The sequence below is a fragment of the Labrus mixtus genome, chromosome 9 (assembly GCF_963584025.1).
Source record: "Labrus mixtus chromosome 9, fLabMix1.1, whole genome shotgun sequence".
NCBI classification, from domain to species: domain Eukaryota; kingdom Metazoa; phylum Chordata; class Actinopteri; order Labriformes; family Labridae; genus Labrus; species Labrus mixtus.
Genome location: NC_083620.1, coordinates 1,805,037 through 1,823,912, shown reverse-complemented (window position 1 = coordinate 1,823,912; position 18,876 = coordinate 1,805,037). Strand labels below are relative to the sequence as shown.

General features: G+C 42.3%; 1 protein-coding gene across 2 annotated transcripts in view; it reads right to left on the bottom strand.

Annotated features, from left to right (window-relative positions):
• The window catches only part of st3gal4 (ST3 beta-galactoside alpha-2,3-sialyltransferase 4), a 32,946-nt gene extending 17,829 nt beyond the window's left edge, over positions 1-15,117 (bottom strand). The window contains exons 1-3 of one of the 2 annotated variants that reach the window (XM_061045900.1): positions 14,787-15,117; positions 3,820-3,887; positions 1,886-1,969 (exon numbers count right to left, since the gene is read on the bottom strand). In XM_061045900.1, coding sequence (XP_060901883.1) covers positions 1,886-1,907 — 22 coding nt within the window. In that variant the 5' untranslated portion in view covers positions 1,908-1,969; positions 3,820-3,887; positions 14,787-15,117. Of the gene's footprint in view, positions 1-1,885; positions 1,970-3,819; positions 3,888-4,206; positions 4,257-14,786 lie in introns of those variants that run through there. The other variant, XM_061045901.1, reaches the window with a different exon arrangement.
• Between the last annotated feature and the right edge of the window lie 3,759 nt (positions 15,118-18,876).

The following is an 18,876-nucleotide window of genomic DNA, read 5'->3' as shown; positions in this document are numbered from 1 at the left end:
GTGACTCATTGAGGGTGTTTTGTTAGGAACACTATGGCTGCGTTTTCCACCACCCAGATATTAAATGTTATCCCAGTGAAATGACCCTTCTTACCCTCTTCCATTCATGTATTGTGAAAACTGAGTCATTTTTGAGTACTGGGACCACCATGTTCAAAGCTTGACTTCATTGGCATGCAGATGGCTTTTTCATCTTTGTATTTGCAATAAAGATAAAATCATGAATTCTGAGTAACGGAATATTTATTTTAAGTTAATCTTCAAACTGTCCTCTAAAGGAGAACAAACACAGAGAGAAGTGACACATTTTATAGACTTATACACTTTTTTCTACATCCTGAAAAACACATACTGGCTTCTTTCCAAGTTTTAGATAAAGAATTTAGAAACCACTCTCATTGGTGTTCACCAAACACGGACCCACAGCCGGCTTCTGGATATTTTAGCTAAGCTCAAAGATTGGAAATAACCCGCCTTGGTCAGTGAAGAGGCTAAAAAAACACCCATACAACAAACTGCAGAGCTAAAGGGGGTAATGTGTGGGGCATATGTTGTCATGGCACAATGACTTCCTGGAGGCTCTGCTGGTTGTCTAGCAACCTCACGGCAATGACAGGACTAAAAACATGTTTAACTATTCCGTTAAGGAGAAGGGAAATCTACTGTAACTAACATTCAGTGTCGGCCACATTTCAAATACTCAAAACAAAAATAGAGAAATGTTCAATGGAACTGCCACTGTAGACTTGAGTTGAAAACAAATCACTGTAAAGGGTCTTTGTCCATATATAAAGGCCAAGGCCCCTTTTTATTTAAATCAACGAACAAAAGTTTAAAAAGCATCAAGACAGCTTTATTCTTTCCCCTGATCATTTAATGCAGATAAATGATGCTGCATTTCTTGTTGCTCTATTTGGCATTAAACTGAGTTAAAGAGCTAGCCTTAGCACTTAGCAGTAACTGATTAGCCCCCCCCTCCAAAAAAAAAAATAATTAAAAAAAAAATAGATTTTTGAAAGGTATGAATCGACCGAAGATTTCTGCCTTTTAATAGACAGTTTTTTCTTACCACTGTAACTTTTGCTGCTTTGCTAAAGTGCTCATGATGGATAGGCTGGATCTTTGTAACATAACAATAAGTAAGGTATTTTACCTGCTTTTTATAATATAACAATAAGTAAGGTCTTTTATCTGCTTTTTATAATATAACAATGAGTAAGGTCTTTTATCTGCTTTTTATAACATAACAATAAGTAAGGTCTTTTATCTGCTTTTTTTAAAGTGTCTCGAGATAACACTTGTTATGAGTTGACGCTATACAAATAAAAAAAATATTGATTGATGAATCGATTTTAAATCTTAGAAGAAAATAATCTTGATTTTTACATAAATCTATTTTTTTGTCCCACCTCTACAGGTAACCCATTTTTTTTAAACCTGTAAGTATCATTATACAGATCGGGCCATTAATCTGTGACAGAGAGCATTTCAGTCAGTAATCCTCTCATCATCCCATGTGAAATAACACACAGATCAGCTTAGCGCTTTATACTGCATATCAACCAAGAGACGAACACATTCAAATAATCTGCTCTATGTTCCCAACAAGAGTTTACAACATGCACCTTTTGTACATTTTGTGTTTTTAATTTTTTATATTTAACATTTTTAAATTCTATGTTATATATTGTAATATCTTCTTATACTGTATTATTTAAGTTGTTACTAGTTCTGCTTTATTTCCTTGTTAATTGTTTAGCACCAATACACCAAGTCAAATTCCTTGTATGTGTAAATGTACTTGGCAATAAACCCAGATTCTGATTCTGATTCTGATGTGTTAAAAAAAATGCATCCTAATCGACCAGGCAGTCACCGAACTTACTTTTAGTTGTCTTCTGGGACATCTTCAGGTGCTCCTTGGTCCTCTCATGTCTACACAGTGCATGAGGTCATCCTGGTGAGGGGTCTAGAGAGGAGAAAAACCACAGTGATTAGCAACCTCCTTGAAGCTGCCTTAACCTCATCTAAGAAGGTGACAAAAGAAGAACACACAGTAGTATAATGAGTCTGCTTTGACCAGATAGAGACACAAACAAATATATTTTAATATTGACTAGGATAGGGCTAAGAAGACGTGGCTGAAGCGGGAGTAGGAGTGGCAGAGAAACAAATTGATGCAATGAGGCAGAACCAAGAGGAGACGCAGAGAGACACAGATGTAGAGGAAAAAAAGAAAAATAAGAGTTAGACAGAGGCGGAAGCTGAAGATGAAGGCTGATTAGATTAAGTGGATCTGAAATGAGGAAGACGCATTACATCCTGTGTTCTTAGTTCCACTCTTCAGAGCTAAAAGATCTTAGATTCGATTAAAAGGCATGTATGGCTACACACACTATTTCAAGTACACAGTGTACATTTTGCACTAAATGTTTTACAGAGTCCAGGAGGACCTTTCTGTAAATCTAAATGTCTCTACTAAACGTTCATGATGACACACTTTCAGAACCAGCAGGTCATTTCAAATCAACAGCTAACTGCAGGCGAGCACAGCTGAATATCTATTTTGAGCGGTGTATGTGTTCTCATACTTGCTACATTACTTCAACAGTAACATAATACTGTTGTAAATCTACTTATAAAAAACACACCCTAAACTCGAAGTCAGCCAAAGACTGCAAACCACATGATCGATTGACGCCACCACAGGGACTTTCAGTTGATTTCACTTCACACAGTCACTTCCTGTCAACATAAAAACACAATTTCTGCAGCCTTCCTCTCGTATCAGGGTGTGGTTTCTTTAGAGAGTGTAGGCTTCATCCTGAGCCGGATAGGAGGCTGGGCTGTGTTTGTTTCCTAAGTTATTGTTAAAGGCTATGATGAAAACACTCAAGAATGTAGAGAGAAGCAAACTTCAAAGGCACAAAGCATTTATCATGTTTTCACTTCTCTGTTGTGGTAATGTTTGCTTTAAACAATGTGGATGCATGTTTCAATGCTAAAGCATGCTGCCCTTTGTCAGTCTAATAACAGTGTATACTGAATATATTTGGGAGTCTGATTGTTGGAGATGCAATCCAAATGTTTCCCTTTTGTTCTTGGAAAATTATAAAATGTTGATTTGTAGATGGTGACATGGCTTCTACTTCTAGAAATTAAAAAAAGACAGAATTAAATGTGCAGTACTGCTAATGCAGTTGATGCAGGTATTCAGAATTTGAAATTATTAAAATGCATCCTGAAATCTGTTGTTCACATCATTGATGTGTTTGTCATTTTTAGATAAACATGCCAAAATATTGAAAACTGATACATTCATTGTAAATGAACATCTTAGGCCTCGTGTCCACAAAGTTGTTTTTTTTCCGGGCAGAAAAGCGCTGGCTGTGTGCTTGGGAGCAGTTTGCATGAAGTGTTTGTGCACTGAGAAGATAAGCGCTGCTTGTTGTCATGTCTCTGTGACAACAGTCTTGCTCTGTTACTTTTTACTGCATGTTTTATATTTGAGATAGTTTATTTCACGATCAGACAAGATGCAAAGAGGATGTGGATACAAAACACTATCTGTAGTACGCAACCATTCGGGGGATATAATGAATTTATGAATTTAAGAGCACCAGTGACGTCAACAGCGCCTTTCTGAAAAGTTAAAAGATTTTCAACCGCTTTCAGCTGCGAACGCTCTCTCTTATTGAAAACAACTGAAAAAAGACGCTGGCACTCAGAAACAAAAAAAAAACGCTTGGTGGACACTAAGCCTTTAGGGACCTGTGCAAGAACCAACAACAACAAAAACACATCTACAGAACATCTTACCTTTTCCCTCTTTCATTGCCGATTATTCAATCATCAGGGTTACAGGTGGAATGTGTCTGGGCTTCTCCCTGCAGTCAAAAACAAAACAATATGTGAGATATAACAGCAACTGGAAAATATCTGCACAATTAATTTTGCTTTCTTTTTAAGTTCTCTTTGTATTTAATTAGGAAACCAAAATGAAAAAGCAGCACTCGGGCAATCTCCATTGTTTTTCTAACATTTAATACACCAAACAAGATATCCAATATTAAAACAGAAGCAATAATGTTCTTAGTGCTGTTTCAGATGTCCCTATAACCCTCATGTTTTATCAATATCAATAACAGGACCTGTGCCCTTCAGCCCTCTTATAACCCCCCACCCTCTCGAACATGTGGGACTTACAAAAGCTGCACACACTGTGGCTCCCAGGAGCATGAAGCACAGGAAGCACAGAAGGCACAGGACCTCCTCACAGACACCACAGGCAACACAGAGATCAGAGCAGCACAATAGCTGGCTGTGTGTGTGTGATACAGTGAGAGAGAGAGAGAGAGCGGGAGGGAGGGCGGGCGGGGTTCGGAGAGCAAAGAGGGTCAAGAGCTGCACTTTGTGGCTTAATGATACAGACACACACAAAAAAAGTCAATCTCAAGATGTGAGGGACCAACAGAGCCCGAGCAGAGGAAGGTTTAGTCCTGCCAGAGATGCCCTTCACCACAGATGCTTTCTAAAAAGCACCGCTGCAAAGTCTAACCATGGATCAGGAAAGAAATGAAGGCAGACCACTTAAAGAGCTTAGTCACACACTGTAGTGATTAAAGATGAGTCAGGCAGCACTGTGGAGGAAGAATAACTCCAACAAAGGCACTTCATGGGAAAACAGTGTCAATGATTTACTTGGTTAAAGCTCCTTCCTGCCATTATCTGATGAATGATGAGGGGCTGACATGCTAATTCTAAAGAATGCTAATGTTGAAAGCTAATCATTACAGCTACAAATGTACGTCAACAAGCTTTTATTTGTGTTCTGTATTGAAGTCCTCGTTGTGTTAGAAGATTAAGACATAATCCTGATAATATTCTTAATATGCAACAATACCAAACAGTTTGATTGTAAATTTGAAATGATGATGATGATGAAATGATGTTTTAATTCTGAGCTGCTGTAAAGCTACCATAATGGCATGTCCTTTCATCATAAATCTTCTTGAATATAGATTTTTTAAAAAGGCTGAGTAGTTTATTGTGATTCTAACAGAACTATATGTGCTTACAATGTGTAGACAAGTGATGATTGAAACAATCTTTTGGAATGCACTTTCACCCACTATCTGATGTCTTTCAACAACAGGCACACGATCTAAAAAAATAATCTCATGTGCACTCTCTTCACAATAGGGAATCACCTTTTAAACACATAATCCCTGAATTTAATCCAGCCAGAAGAGCTCAATCTGGAGCCCATTTGTAACATTTTGACCGCGTTTATGGGGAAAAGCTTTCAAAGAATTTGCACGCTATAATCAAGTCTTTTGACGTCCCTAAAAGCATCTGCATTTTAGAGGCGACTACACGGAGCCAAATGAGTGTCGACTGTGCGATCGATGAAGTGTGAGGATTCCCTGCAGGGTGTTCTGGAGGCAGTCATAGGAAATTGTATTCTTGGTGCATGCTGTTCTCCAGTTTCTAAACCAATAGGAAATAGTTAGCATTAGCAAGCTAGCAAGAAAGCTAAACCATGAAGTAAAAGTAGGGGAATGGATAATGCTTCAAATAATAATTCATAAATAAACATTTAAATGTATTGCCTGAGTTGATAGTTTGCAAAACAGAATAATAAAAAGTAACATATTTGGATAGGCATTCTTATAAATGGTCAAAACTTAAAATTAAATTTAATGTTTGATTTTCTCAGTGTATTTCAAAGTGGGGGGAGCCAATTCACCCAGGGGGGTCGCCAGGGGGAGCTAGTGGGGTTGCACAAACTTGGAGGGAAGAGGGGGGAAATGGAGCAAAAGTAAAAATCCACGAATAAGTTATCACTGCATATCAAATTCTGTTCTTTTTGTATCTTTCAATATGACAAAAATAACACACGACTATAGCCAATCAGAATCGAGCAGACACTATGGTGGTAGAGTCGGTCATCTGTCAACCAAAAGGTCTGGGGTTCAATCCCCAGCTCCTGAGGTCACATGTCGATTCGTCCTTGGGGGAAGACTCCGAACGTCAAATTGCTCCCGCTGCATCAGTGATGTGTGAATGTGTTTGAATGGGATAAGTTCAAAGGGACGGACATCTTAAACAGCAGCCTCTGCCATCAGTGTGTGAATGTGGTGTGAATGTCTGAATGTTACCTGCGGAGTATAGGCAGAAGACTTAAAAGTCGCTACAAAAGCTCAAGTCCATTTACCATCTTTGAGTGACACTGAGGCTTCTCCACGATGCGCCAAAAGGGACAAAATAGCATGAGATGAATCACTATTTTAAAGAAAAAGAACGCATATATTTATGACCTTAATTAATCGTGATTAACAAGTTAATTCTGACAGCCCTACAAAAAAAAGACATGGAATAAAATCATTGATAAAAAAGGAAATAAGATAAGATAAGATAATCCTTTATTTATCCCACAACGGGGAAATTTACAGTGTTACATATAAATATATTTATTTATATTTAAAGATAAATGTAGCCTATTAAAGTCTTTATATGTGATTTTTCACACTTAAATATAATATAAATCAAGTATATCCTCTGAAAATAACTCTGTGAGTCATGACTGTCTACAATGGGTGTAACACCCGAGTCCCACTGTCTGTGATGTTTTCAGAGTTTTCAGAGTCCTATCTTCACTTTGTTTAAATCGCCTGGACGGCCGGCTGACTGACTCCTCCCCTCGTGTATAAAAGTTGTTTAATTGAGGGACTAGAGAAAAGAAGAATAACATACTGTACTCACTGCTTAACTGTGTTTCTAGATCACGCTCATTTCAGGTAAATTTACATGCAGTGTGAAGATACGAGCATAATAAAGAAGATAAAGAAATGTTGCAAGTGTGGACCAAAAAGAGGGGAATGCTACATGTATGAGGGTCCTTGTCATGGAAAAGCTTTGGAACCCCTGCTGTGAACCATACAAATTAAAGTTCTAATATCACACATGGAGAATTTTGATCTTTGGATGTGTGATGTAAAAATGGTAAATGGTAAATGGACTTTAGCTTAAATAGCGCTTTTCTAGTCTTCTAACCACTCAAAAAGCTGTTACACTGCATGTCACACCCATTCACAGTCACACCCATTCACACACTGATGGCAGAGCTCAGCGTAAATTCAAGCAGAAAGACTGGTTACATTCTCTCACACATTTATTAAATATTTTCATTAAATTTAACCACTCCCTCTCTACCACTTCCTCATTCTCACTGCTAGGGGTAAACAGCTGATTTTGGGCGTTAACTCTTTAAGTAATAAATCAACCCGACTCTGCCACAACCCTCTCTCAACCAATCATCCTGCCGTGGTAAACATTTTAAAATCTGTTCTCTCTCTACTAAAGTCAGTTTGTCATTCCAGTGAGATCGCTGTGACCCTCCTCCGCCCCGGTCACCTCCATTCCAGCTCAGCAGAGCCCAGATACAGACTCAGAAACCCACTCCTCATCACATCCTGCATTCTTCTATCATCACCACCACCACCAGGGTCGGCCTCATTACCCTTCAGAGTACATGAAGTCTTCATGATGGAGTCTAATCCCCAAAGACTTTGCACATTTATTTCCTTTATTGTTAAATAAATAATGCTGCTGACGAAGCAGAGGGAGCAATTCTGGGTTAAGTGTCTTGCCCGAGGAAACATCGGAGATGTTGCTGCAGGAGCTGGAGATCAACCCAACCTTCTGGTTGAGAGACGACCGACTCTTCCAACTGAGCCCAATGTATACAACCCAAGGATCCATGAAAGCCTGTTAGCATTTGTGCAGGGATCTCTTAACAGTGGAGAAAGCTAATGGATAAATAGCAGCAAAATTCCCAACTGTTATTTTAGCAAAGCTTTAAAAAAAAGTTTGTTAATGCTCGGAGGACTACTTCCCATATAATAGTTTTAATAAAAGATATCTACAGAATGGGATTTAAACTTTTAGTCAAGTGTTTTAAATGACATTAAAACTCACCCTACATTAAGTTCAAAGTGAGTGCAGGTCTTTTTATGTGTTTTAACTTCTAGAAGATATGGTGGAAATATCCAATGAAACAATAACCATCAGGATAAAAAGTTACAGGATATCAATTTAGTATACGAGCAGATATAATCCTAATCTTTGCTGTGCACTCTGGTGGATGTGAATAATGCAGTAATCTGTGTCTTTGTGTATGACAAACACACTGTAAGGCACGAACACTCTGACTTCATATCCTCCGTTTTGAAATCAATGTGGTCATAATTAGTCAGATGAAAGTTGCAGTTTGGCAGCCGCTGATCTTTTCCATTTAGTCACCACAGACCACATTAAGATAATTTCAACCAAGGTTACATATTTGGGCTTTATAGTTCTTTGCTTTCTGCAATCCGCTGTTCTTTAGTGTCAAATGTAAAAGGCTTAGTTAAAAATAATGTAATGCAGAAAAAAGTTCATGATAAGTGAGCTTTTCAAACGAGACGGGCATGAAGAGCAGAGGCTTTACTTTCTCTTGAAGGCTGTCTTGCAAAGTAGGAGCTTTAGCAGCCGGCCTCATTTGGTTATCAGGATAGTGTGCGATTTGGGGAGGAAAATCAGTGAGCTATACTCACAGGTCGGTGAGAGGAATCTCTCTGATTGGCTGTTCAGAGGTTTAATTTCTCTCCAGCTCTCGACACAGGTTCAGGAAAGCCCATTGAGCATGCCGCTGTAGTACCCATGCTTTCACCCATTAGTTACTTATTTTTTCACCTCGGCCTCTTCTTTTCTTTTTCCTCTAAAAGACCAAGGGCTGACAACACCAGCACCATTTTCAACTTTTCAAGTAGGCTATACCTATATAATACGAGTGGTGCGCGACAGCGGTGTGAAAATGGTCTTCTCGTATCTTATGGTGCGTTCCATTTGATCTCAGAAGTCGAAAATTCTGAGTTGCCGTTCCGATAAGTCATCAGGAACGCCCCCTTAAATCGGAATTCCGACTCGGAAACTCGGAGAATCTTCAGCCCGAGTTCAAATCCAATATGGCTGCTACGTGCATCTGCAGGGATGTTTAATCTGTAACTGTTTATTAGCAGCTTAGTCGTCTTTTTGTGAAACTAAATCAATCACACCGATGGTATGGTGCAGGTTCTCTCTGTGGAGGTGTTGTCATGTTATTTTCGGTCATAAACTATCACGTAGTGTATTGTTATCGTCTGGTGTTAGCTAACAAAACAAAGGTACTCCTGGAGGTGTCTATGTTGCTTTTCCGACTTGCAACTGGAACGCAGTTAACTCGGGTGTGACGTCAACCCCACCCCGAGATCCGGGTTCTGAGGTAAATGGAACGCAGCATTAACAACGGACTACCCCCGCCTGCTGGCATGGTGAGTTATTTCCTCTCATACATGCAGCGAAAGGAACACGGTGGTTGGCAGTCGGTTGTTTGTCTGTGTTCTAGTCCAACTTTTTGGCCGAGACGTGAGGCGTGTCAGGGCCTTTACTTTATCACTGAGCCACAGCCGCCCCTCCCCGTGACATCAAGATAACATTACATCCTGTCCTGTCACACCAATTCCTGGTGCAAGTAAAACAGCAAAAGCAAGTGGAGAGCAGTGTTCCCCCTAGCTTCTCTTCTTGGTCTAGTACTAGGTCAAAAACAGGACCAAAAAAGTACAGAGAGTTTGGTACACCAACACTAGTCTTTTACTCTTCTCCATTTTAATAACCATGATTCAGTTTGGTAAGTACTCTGACCCAGGCCAGAAAACTCAATTTAAGAAGGGTTTTTAAGAGTGAGAGAGATTTTGGATTAGAATGGTCGTTCTTTGTTGTATTTTAAACCAGATTAACCCATTTTGGTCCCTTGGAACCAAAATAAGGTGTCGGTCCTTACACTCCACATTACAACCTCTCTAAAGTATGTCTCCTGTGTCCTCCAAGTAAACAAAACTGTTTTATTTATCATGTTACTTAACTCAACAAGACAGGGGTCTAAGGGTAAGGCTATAATTTAGGAGATTTTTTGCAAAACTGGAGATGATGTTATACAACACAAGGACTCATGGAGGTCACCGGTCCAAGAGTATGATTACATTTGCCTGAGATGAATGTTTGGAGGGCAGATATGTGTATTCATCATGTTCCAAAAATTGATTGATTCATGCAGAAATGAATGATTCATACAGAGGGCATGTTGTGTTGTTTCAGCGGCTACATGACATCCAACTCGCTGAGACTTCAATGCAATCGCACCCAAAACGGTGCCAGCAATACCAGGCTTCTGTTTTTATCTTGAAACCTGTTTGGTTACAAATGTTTGCTGATATGTTGAGTAACTGATTCTTCCTTCTGTTTACTATCTTTTTGATCTTCCATTTATAAAGATTGGGGTGGGATGGGGGAGGGCAGGAACTGGTTTGATGGTTGATGGAGGCAGGAAGGGTTTTGCTTTTTTATTTTTATTTCTTGTTCATTTTTGTTTTGTTTCTTTTGTTTCTTTTGGGTTTTTTTTACTGTGTTTTGTTTTGTCCTGGCTTTATGGAGAGGTGAAGTGTACCTATTGTGTTTTTGTTTGTCTATTGGGTGTTACTATAATAAAAATTATTAAAACCATGGGACCATGTTTGTATCGTTTTCCAATTTGAAGTAAATGCCTTGTTCACGAGATCCTAAAACTCCACAAGATTGAACAACTTCACTGTAAGTGCAATACACATTGGACAGATGGCACTATAAGTCTATAGTCAAACATCCACCCCACTCTCTCCATATCATTTGTCAAAACTCAGACTTCAAAGGTGATGTTAGCTAAATCGTGTTCTAACTCTAAACCAGTGGTGTCCAAACTTTTTTTCTAGCGGGCCAAAATTGTTGTGTTAGAATCGCTTGTGGGCCACAGGTTTTGTTTTTTAAAATATAGTTGAAAAAATAGTAAGGCTTTGTAGATCAGAATCAAAAGGCTCGCTAAAGAAACCCTCTTAATAAAAGGAAATCAAATATTTTGATTTCTTCGTTCTACTTTATTTGTTTTTTTCTCAGAATCAAGCCTGTAACGTGGTTCATTTTTTTGGAAAAGCTTTCTGCATTTAGCTCAGGTCATTAAATTACGGTGGCCGGTAGGGGTCAAACGATCAGCAACTGATGAAACGACATACATTTAGAAAAATGCCCAGCATATATAGAAACGCTGCACATTCAAAAGCAAATGTAAACTACCACAACAAATGTAAAGGTTGAAATGCACTGCAAATAGGCAAAACAATGCATAAGCATGAATGAATGAAACCTTTATTGATCCTAGGGGAATTTGCCTTGCACAGAGAGCTAAAAAACACAATACAAAATTTTTTTTACAGCACAGCACATAAGAACACATAAAAACACACTAAAGCATCACATGATTCAATGAGGGATTTCAGCAAGTTAAATAAAGTGCAGAGTGCCGAGTTCGTCCTGTATAATCAGTTCTTATTAAGCAGCTGAATACTGCGCGGTACAAAGGATGTAATGCCTCTTTTAGTCCTCATCCTGGGCATTCTGTACCTGTGCCCTGAATTCAAGATTTCATACTCTGACCAAAGGGGGTGCAGAGGGTCAGCTGTAATCTTGATGGCTAAATTCAGTGTGTACAGGTCTGTCAGGAAAGAAATGCTGTACATTTGCTTCCCAGTTATCTCGCTGCCTAGTTTAACAACCTTGTCCAGTTTGTTCTTATTTTGTAAGGAATGTGCTCCTCCCCAACACTGAATACAAAAGGAACATCATCTGCATACTTAATTAATTTACAGTTGTCATGATGACTTGTACAGTCATTGGTGTACAAAGTAAACAACAAAGGTGAGAGGACACACCCTTGTGGTACCCCAGTGTGAGTGCTAATTACTGAAGAGTTTTTCCCATGGATGGTAACAAACTGCTGCCTTTCAGAAAGGAAGTTATGAATCCACCTAATAAGTGTGTGGTTAACTCCCATACTACACAGCTTCACAGCCAATAGTTGTATATGGACAGTGTTGAAGGCAGATGAGAAATCAGCTAATAAGCATCAAACGCGCTGCAAGTACAGAAACGAAACTTAAGTCAAAACACACACAACCAGAAAACAACTGCAAACACAGAAACGCTGCAAGTTAATCCTTAAACTGAAGTGCTCCAGGCCTGTAGGGGCGCTGTGGATCTGTTTATTTACGGGAGAGAGTAAGAGAGACAGCTAGGAACAGAAAGTTATGATTAGATAGGGAAGTTGTATCGTTGAAAGACACAGGATAACTTCAATGTTACTGAAACGCGGAGATAAAGCGAGTTCGACCGGGATTTTGACATCGGGGACGAGAGCCGAGTGTGGGTCTGTGGCTGAACCCCCGGGATGCCTGGAGCTAGTGCTAGCTCTGGGGCTATGAGCTCCAGCTGCAACTCATCCCTCTGCACCCGCTTTCCCAGCCTGACACTTCGTGCTTTCACCATCCCCGGTGTCCGGGTTGAACTCGCTACTCATCTCTTTGCAACAGTTTAACATTCTCCCTGTCATCAAACACTGACACTTCACCCACGGAGAGCCCTCTGCCCCGGGCCTGACAAGTTCAAAATCCTGGCAGACGGAAGTCGTAGCCTACTCAAGCCGGGCAACGGTGCCGGTAGCCGGGCAGCCAACTTAGCAAAGCTACTGCTCAACAAGATCTCATTTCTCAAACTTGTGTTTTTCCCCCCTACATGTTATAAAGTCGTGTTTGCGCACAATAGAACGTGGGGCATAACCCCAATGAAACCCTGCTCCGGTGAGAGGAGTCTTGTGACTCCGGTGGTGTTTAATTAAATTCACCCCACCCCGTCTCCCTCCCACATCTGTGAGTGACCTGAGCGGGGATTCAATGAGAGCAGCCCCGGTATGCCTGGAGAAGCCCGGCACCATGTAGCCGATGGTCCGCACCATTTTTAAACTATAATAAAACAACAAACGTCCCGTTTGACTCCAGGGAGGACCGTACATGGTGAAAAAAAGATGAAAAAGAAAAATAAGATAATGTGCCAATCTTAATCAAGGCCTCGGGCCAAAATCTTCTGATTCTTCATTTGAAGTCACAGGCCGCAAAAAAATCCCCTCAAGGGCCGCAAATCGCCCTCGGGCCGCACTTTGGACACCCCTGCTCTTAACGGTGTGCCTCAGGTCTAAACACACAAACAAGAGGCTCCTCAAGGGGGCAGTATTGAGACTCTATGGTATGTGTACTTTAAACCAAAGCAAACTATGGATCACACGGTTTGTCCCTTTTTACAAAGAGAAGGTTCATTCATGATATATGCTCCCTTGTGTTTCCTCTTTCTCGTGAATAAGAAGAACATATTTCTTGTTTAAAATGTTATGAATGATGTTGTACTCATGAACACAGTAGTGACTGTTTCCAGTCATGTGAAAGCTGGCTCGTGTGTCAACCGGCAATACTCAAACAGTGCTCATTGATTATTTAAAAAAAAAAAAAAAAGTAAACTGTAACTTAAGAATGCAGGTGAAACAGCATTGATACTGCCCAAGACAAGTCACATGAAACATGAACACAAAGAAACACGTCTAGTTTGATCATTTTTGCTCTCAGGTATTAACATATTCAAAGTTTTTAGTACAGCACTCTCCAACAGTGATGGACATATGAATACACTCTCCTGATATCTGTGGAGATAACAGGGCAACACAGGGATACAGATCAAATCATTTATTGGCCAATTGGAAGAGTGAACTACACTATGAAGCTTTCAGGTGAAAATGACAGCGTTGCTATTTTTTTTTTCATTTGATCTTTTAAGCACTTCTGTACATAAAGAAGTCGTAAATTAACTCTGTTTGATTTGGTCTCCAAATAAGGTTGAGATAATATTGTCAAAATTTCCTTGAAGTTTTTCTCAAACACCCTGTTTTTTACAACCCCTTATATTCTTACTTGACTTATGTAATGATGTCATAAACAGAAACTGCTTCTTTGTATTCATTGTTCATATGACTCAATAGCAAAGATCTTAAGCTGGATGCTGCTCTTCTTCTGCAAAAATGAATTACAATTTGTCATGAAGCCAGCAAACAATAGTTTGATTCAACTGGCCTTAAAAACTACCCTCACAGCAGTGTGAAAACTTTTAGGCTAAAAGCAACATCAGTGACAAATAAATGAATAACTTGAAAAGGTAAACACATGCTGCATTACTCTACAACGAGGTGAATTGGGAAAATAGTACAGAATCTAAAAAAAACATCTGGATTTGCAGTAGTAGGTAGCACAAAGAAGTATTGCATGAGAAATAATTAAAATGTATTGAGTATACAATGCATAGCTCCTCTGTTCCTGCACTTTCAGCATTGACCAGAAATATTTGCCAGCATATTTTTTCATCACCTTTTTATTAAGAGAGCCAGGAGGCTTGTGGTTAAGTGCCATTGTTAGCTTCTGTTGCATTTAAAGTCTGATTCAATCACACTGATCAAAGGGAACATATTAACTGTACTGTGATTGACAAAACTTAAACAAGTTGTTTCCCTTAACGAGCACAACGCATCCAATCACATCCCAATCTCTCTCTCTTTCAATCAAACAAGTCAACCAAACAAATCTTAGTAATGTCACTGACCCAAATGTACAGAGCACGTCAAATTCAATCTGATACCTTGTGACCCATTCAGAACAGTTACATTACATCATGTTTATGTCTGCCTGCCTGCCTGCCTGCCTGCCTACAAGCCTGCACACACAACTCCTTACAGACACACACACACACACGCTGCTTCTCAGCATTAGCTCCAACGCGTTTTGTAGCCTTCAGTCTTTACTCACCAGCGGCGCTCCCAGGCAGATGAGCTTTTATTCCGTGGAGCGAGCCTGTTGTACTGTACTGTATGTTGCAACCAACTTCACGTTGCTTTTGGGTGGCAATCCCTGCGTGGGAAAAACGAGGACTATGTGGTGAAGCCCGCAGCGCGCACACACACGGGTGGAAGCAGTGATGTGACGTGCGCATATAAGCTCATCCCTTCCTCAGAACAATGTAGCGGAAGCAAGAACCGCGGAGGGTAGTTGACTGTGGGGACTGAGTGGCATGCAGTCCGCAGGCAGATAGAGCAGTTTACTGGAACGCTTTCTCTGTTACAGCGCGTTCCTCTTCCTCTGAAGTGCAGAGACACGCATGCGCGTTTGGGTACGCGCACTGGAGACAGCAGATCCACATACCGGGGCTGCTTAAACTTACAAGCCGAAACCTGACGGTGCTGTCGTTGAACTTCAATCGACATGTCTCATGTTTATGTCCTGTTAATATTAAAAGCCCAATGTCCTCTCAGCTCGCCTTAAAGTAAATGGACTTGAGCTTGTAAAGCTTTCATTCCGAAAGGGAAAGCATCTGGATCGTCTGGTCAGTTGGCTGTGATTGTTTTCTGCAGCCATGAATGAAAAGATAACACAGCCAGGCAGGGACAAGTGGTCACCTCAGAGCCCTGCATTCCAAATACTTTTTCAGTAGCCTACAGAATAACATTTTAAAAAGTAGGGCTTACCTAAATACCTATTATATTCATAATGCAGAGTACCTCAATTGTAGGCTATTTGATAACAATTATTAATGCAGGCAATTCCATGTGTCATATTTCACTTAAATGTGCAGCTGGTAGGCTAAATGGAAATGTCAATTTAAAAGGTCTCCATACTTCCATACTGCGAGTGGATTAAAGCTGTCAGATAACTGAAGAATAAAATAAATGCCTCTGACATGTAGCAGATCTACAGTGTAAGAATCAAGCGGCACCACATGGAATTACTGAAGTAAAGCTGTAAGCTAACCTGGAAATTATTGCCTGTAACTATATAATTTTCACCATTTTGAATGAGGAAAACATTGATGTCTATCCTCTTGTTTATAACAGATTAATCAAATTAAGATGATATTGTAGCGTTCTGCTTAATGAAGTTAGGAGATGTTATTCAGCTTGCATGGGGGTTTATTTCCAAACTTAAAACAGGCTACTGTAGGCCATAGTCAACGCCAAAATAACAAACCTCCAGCCTCTCTCCTAGTCACAACAGACCTCGGCTAAGCTCACGCACACACAGACACAGACCCCGCAGTCCCACCTTTCCTCCAGTTCTCGACCAATCACCCACAACCTGCATAGACACTGTCATAGGCACTTGAAATAACTGACAGGCTTACGACCTCTCAGAACACTGCTGTCAATCTAACACATTCACTGACATTAAGGAGAACTCAGAAACAGCCAGAACAGTCGTTATCTTAACTAACAAAACATGAAATCTGATCCGTTACACTACCCCCCCTTCTCAAAGTCCCTTGCCCTCGAGGGAGCAAACAAAATCTTTCAGACGGGGTGGAAGCCTGCGGACTCTTTGCGGCCGCCGAGGCCTCAGTATCAGGGAAGGGGGAACCAAGGGAAAGTCAGAGGTTAGAAAGGGAGAGTGAGGCAGGGAAGGGGAAGTTGGGCAAGGTGAGTGCAGTTCTGTCTGTGTTGGGGAAGCTGAGGCACTCGTGTTGTTGAAGGGCCCTTGCTTAGGGGTCAGGGTAGTGTCCAGTGAGCCATGTGACACGCCCACCGGTCCTTGTGGTGTGGCAGTGCCCCTGTATGGAGCCAACCTATCCCGGTGCAGTGCAACCTTCCTTCCTCTGGGGGGCAGCTGAACCCTGTATACCACCTCCCCCAGTCTCTCCAGGATCCTGCAGGGACCCACCCATTTGCTGTCCAACTTTGGGCACCTGCCCTTCTTTCTCTGAGGACTGTACACCCAGACCAACTCTCCAGCAGTGAAATGCCTTCCCCTGGAATGTACGTCATAGTTCCTCTTCTGTCTCACTCCCGCCCTCAGAAGATGATCTCTGGCGAACTCATGAGCAGACTCCAAGCAATCTTGAAGTCTCCGCGTATAGTCGGGCCCTGGGGGGTCCAGAGGAGCGTCAGGAGGTTTACCCACCATCATTTCTGCTGGGGTACGGATCTCCCTACCTAGCATCAGTAGTGCAGGGGAGCAGGAAGTGGAGTCCTGGGCAGCAGACCGATACGCCATAAGCACAAGGGGAAGGTGGGCGTCCTAGTCACGTTGATGTTTGGCCGTCACAATGGCTAGCTGTTGCGCCAGTGTACGGTTAAATCTCTCGACTAGCCCATCACTCTGTGGGTGCAGGGGTGTAGTGCAGGTCTTATGGGAGCCCAGTTTCTCACACATACACGTGAACACCCGTGACTCAAAGTTCCTGCCCTGGTTGGTGTGAATGATTTCAGGGGCCCCGAATCTGCTGAACATTCCCTCCACTAGTGCGTCCACTACAGTCTCTGCCTCCTGGTCTGGCAGGCTGTATGCCTCCGGCCACTTAGTAAAGTAGTCCATCACAGTGAGGATGTAACGGTTCCCCCTATCTGTGCGGGGAAACGGTCCAAGGACGTCAATCCCCACTCTCTCCATTGGGGACCCCGTTGGGAACTGTTGGAGATGGGCATGAGACCTGTCTGTAGGGCCCTTACGTGCCGTGCAACTGTCGCAGCGGCGACAGTAGTCTTCCACGTCCCGCCTCTGTTGACCCCAGTAGAACCCCTGCTGGAGGCGTCGGAATGTTTTGGCAACCCCAAAGTGTCCAGACCCTGGGCTTCCATGCATTGCTCGGAGCACTGTCTCTCTCAGGGCCCTTGGGACCACCACCTGCCACCTTATCTCATCTGTCGCTGGTTCCTTCCAACCCCTTTGAAACCCCCCCTCGTACAAACGCAGGGCCTCGTACATGGACCAAAGGCCCTCGAGAGTTCATAGTAACCTCCTTCCATGGGGGTCGGGACAGGGACTCCACCCATGTGAGCACCGGTCTGATGTCTCCATCTTCCGCCTGTTGTCGTATCCACTCTGTGGCATCTACAGCCATCGCTCCCTGGCTGATCGGTTGAACTTCCAGGCCCACTGCAGCACATTTCATGGGGGGTTGCGGTTCGACTTCCTGGGTCTCCTTTTTCTCACAGTATTGGCAGCCGTCAGTGTAGCAGGGCCGGCAGGAAAGCGCGTCTGCGTTTCCATGTTGCGACCCAGGCCTGTGGACCACCGTGAAGTCATAGAACTGCAGCTCTTCAATCCACCGTGCTAGCTGGCCTTCTGGCTCTTTGAAGGACATCAACCACTGTAATGCTGAGTGGTCTGTTCTGACTGTGAAGTGCAGACCCCCCCAGGTAGTACTTGAAATGTCGGACAGCACTGACTACAGCGAGTAGCTCCCGCCTAGTTACACAGTAGCGCCGTTCTGCTTTGTTGAATGTCTTACTGAAGTAAGCCACAACTCTCTCTCCCTCAGGTGTAACCTGCGTCAGCACCGCGCCTGATCCTGCACCACTGGCGTCTGTGTCCAGGATGAAAGGCAGAGTGGGGTCCGGTGGAGAGAGGACTGGTGCCTCAATGAGGGCTCTCTGTAGAGCTGCAAACGCTGCTTGACACTCCTCTGTCCAGATGAATGTTTCCCCTTTTTGCAACAGGCAGAACAGGGGTGCAGCTATGCAAGAGAACCCCCTCACAAACCTCCTGTAGTAAGAGGCTAGGCCCAGGAAACTCTTCAGGTCTTGAGCAGAGCAGGGGGTGGGCCACTCCTTCACAGCCTGAACCTTTTCATCCATCGTGGTGACTCCGCCATCCCTGAGTCTGTGACCCAGGAAGGTGATCTCGCGCCTCATAAAGCAGCATTTCTGAGGGTGTAGTTTCAATCCTGCCGCTGCAATCCGCTCCAGCACACACCTGAGGGATCTCAGAGCAGTGTCGAAGGACTTCCCATGGACAAGGATGTCATCCAGGTATACAACGCACTCTTGATGGGGAATGTCAGCCAGTACTTTGTCCATCAGCCTCTCAAATGTGGCAAGAGCGTTGCAGAGGCCGAATGGCAGGACCT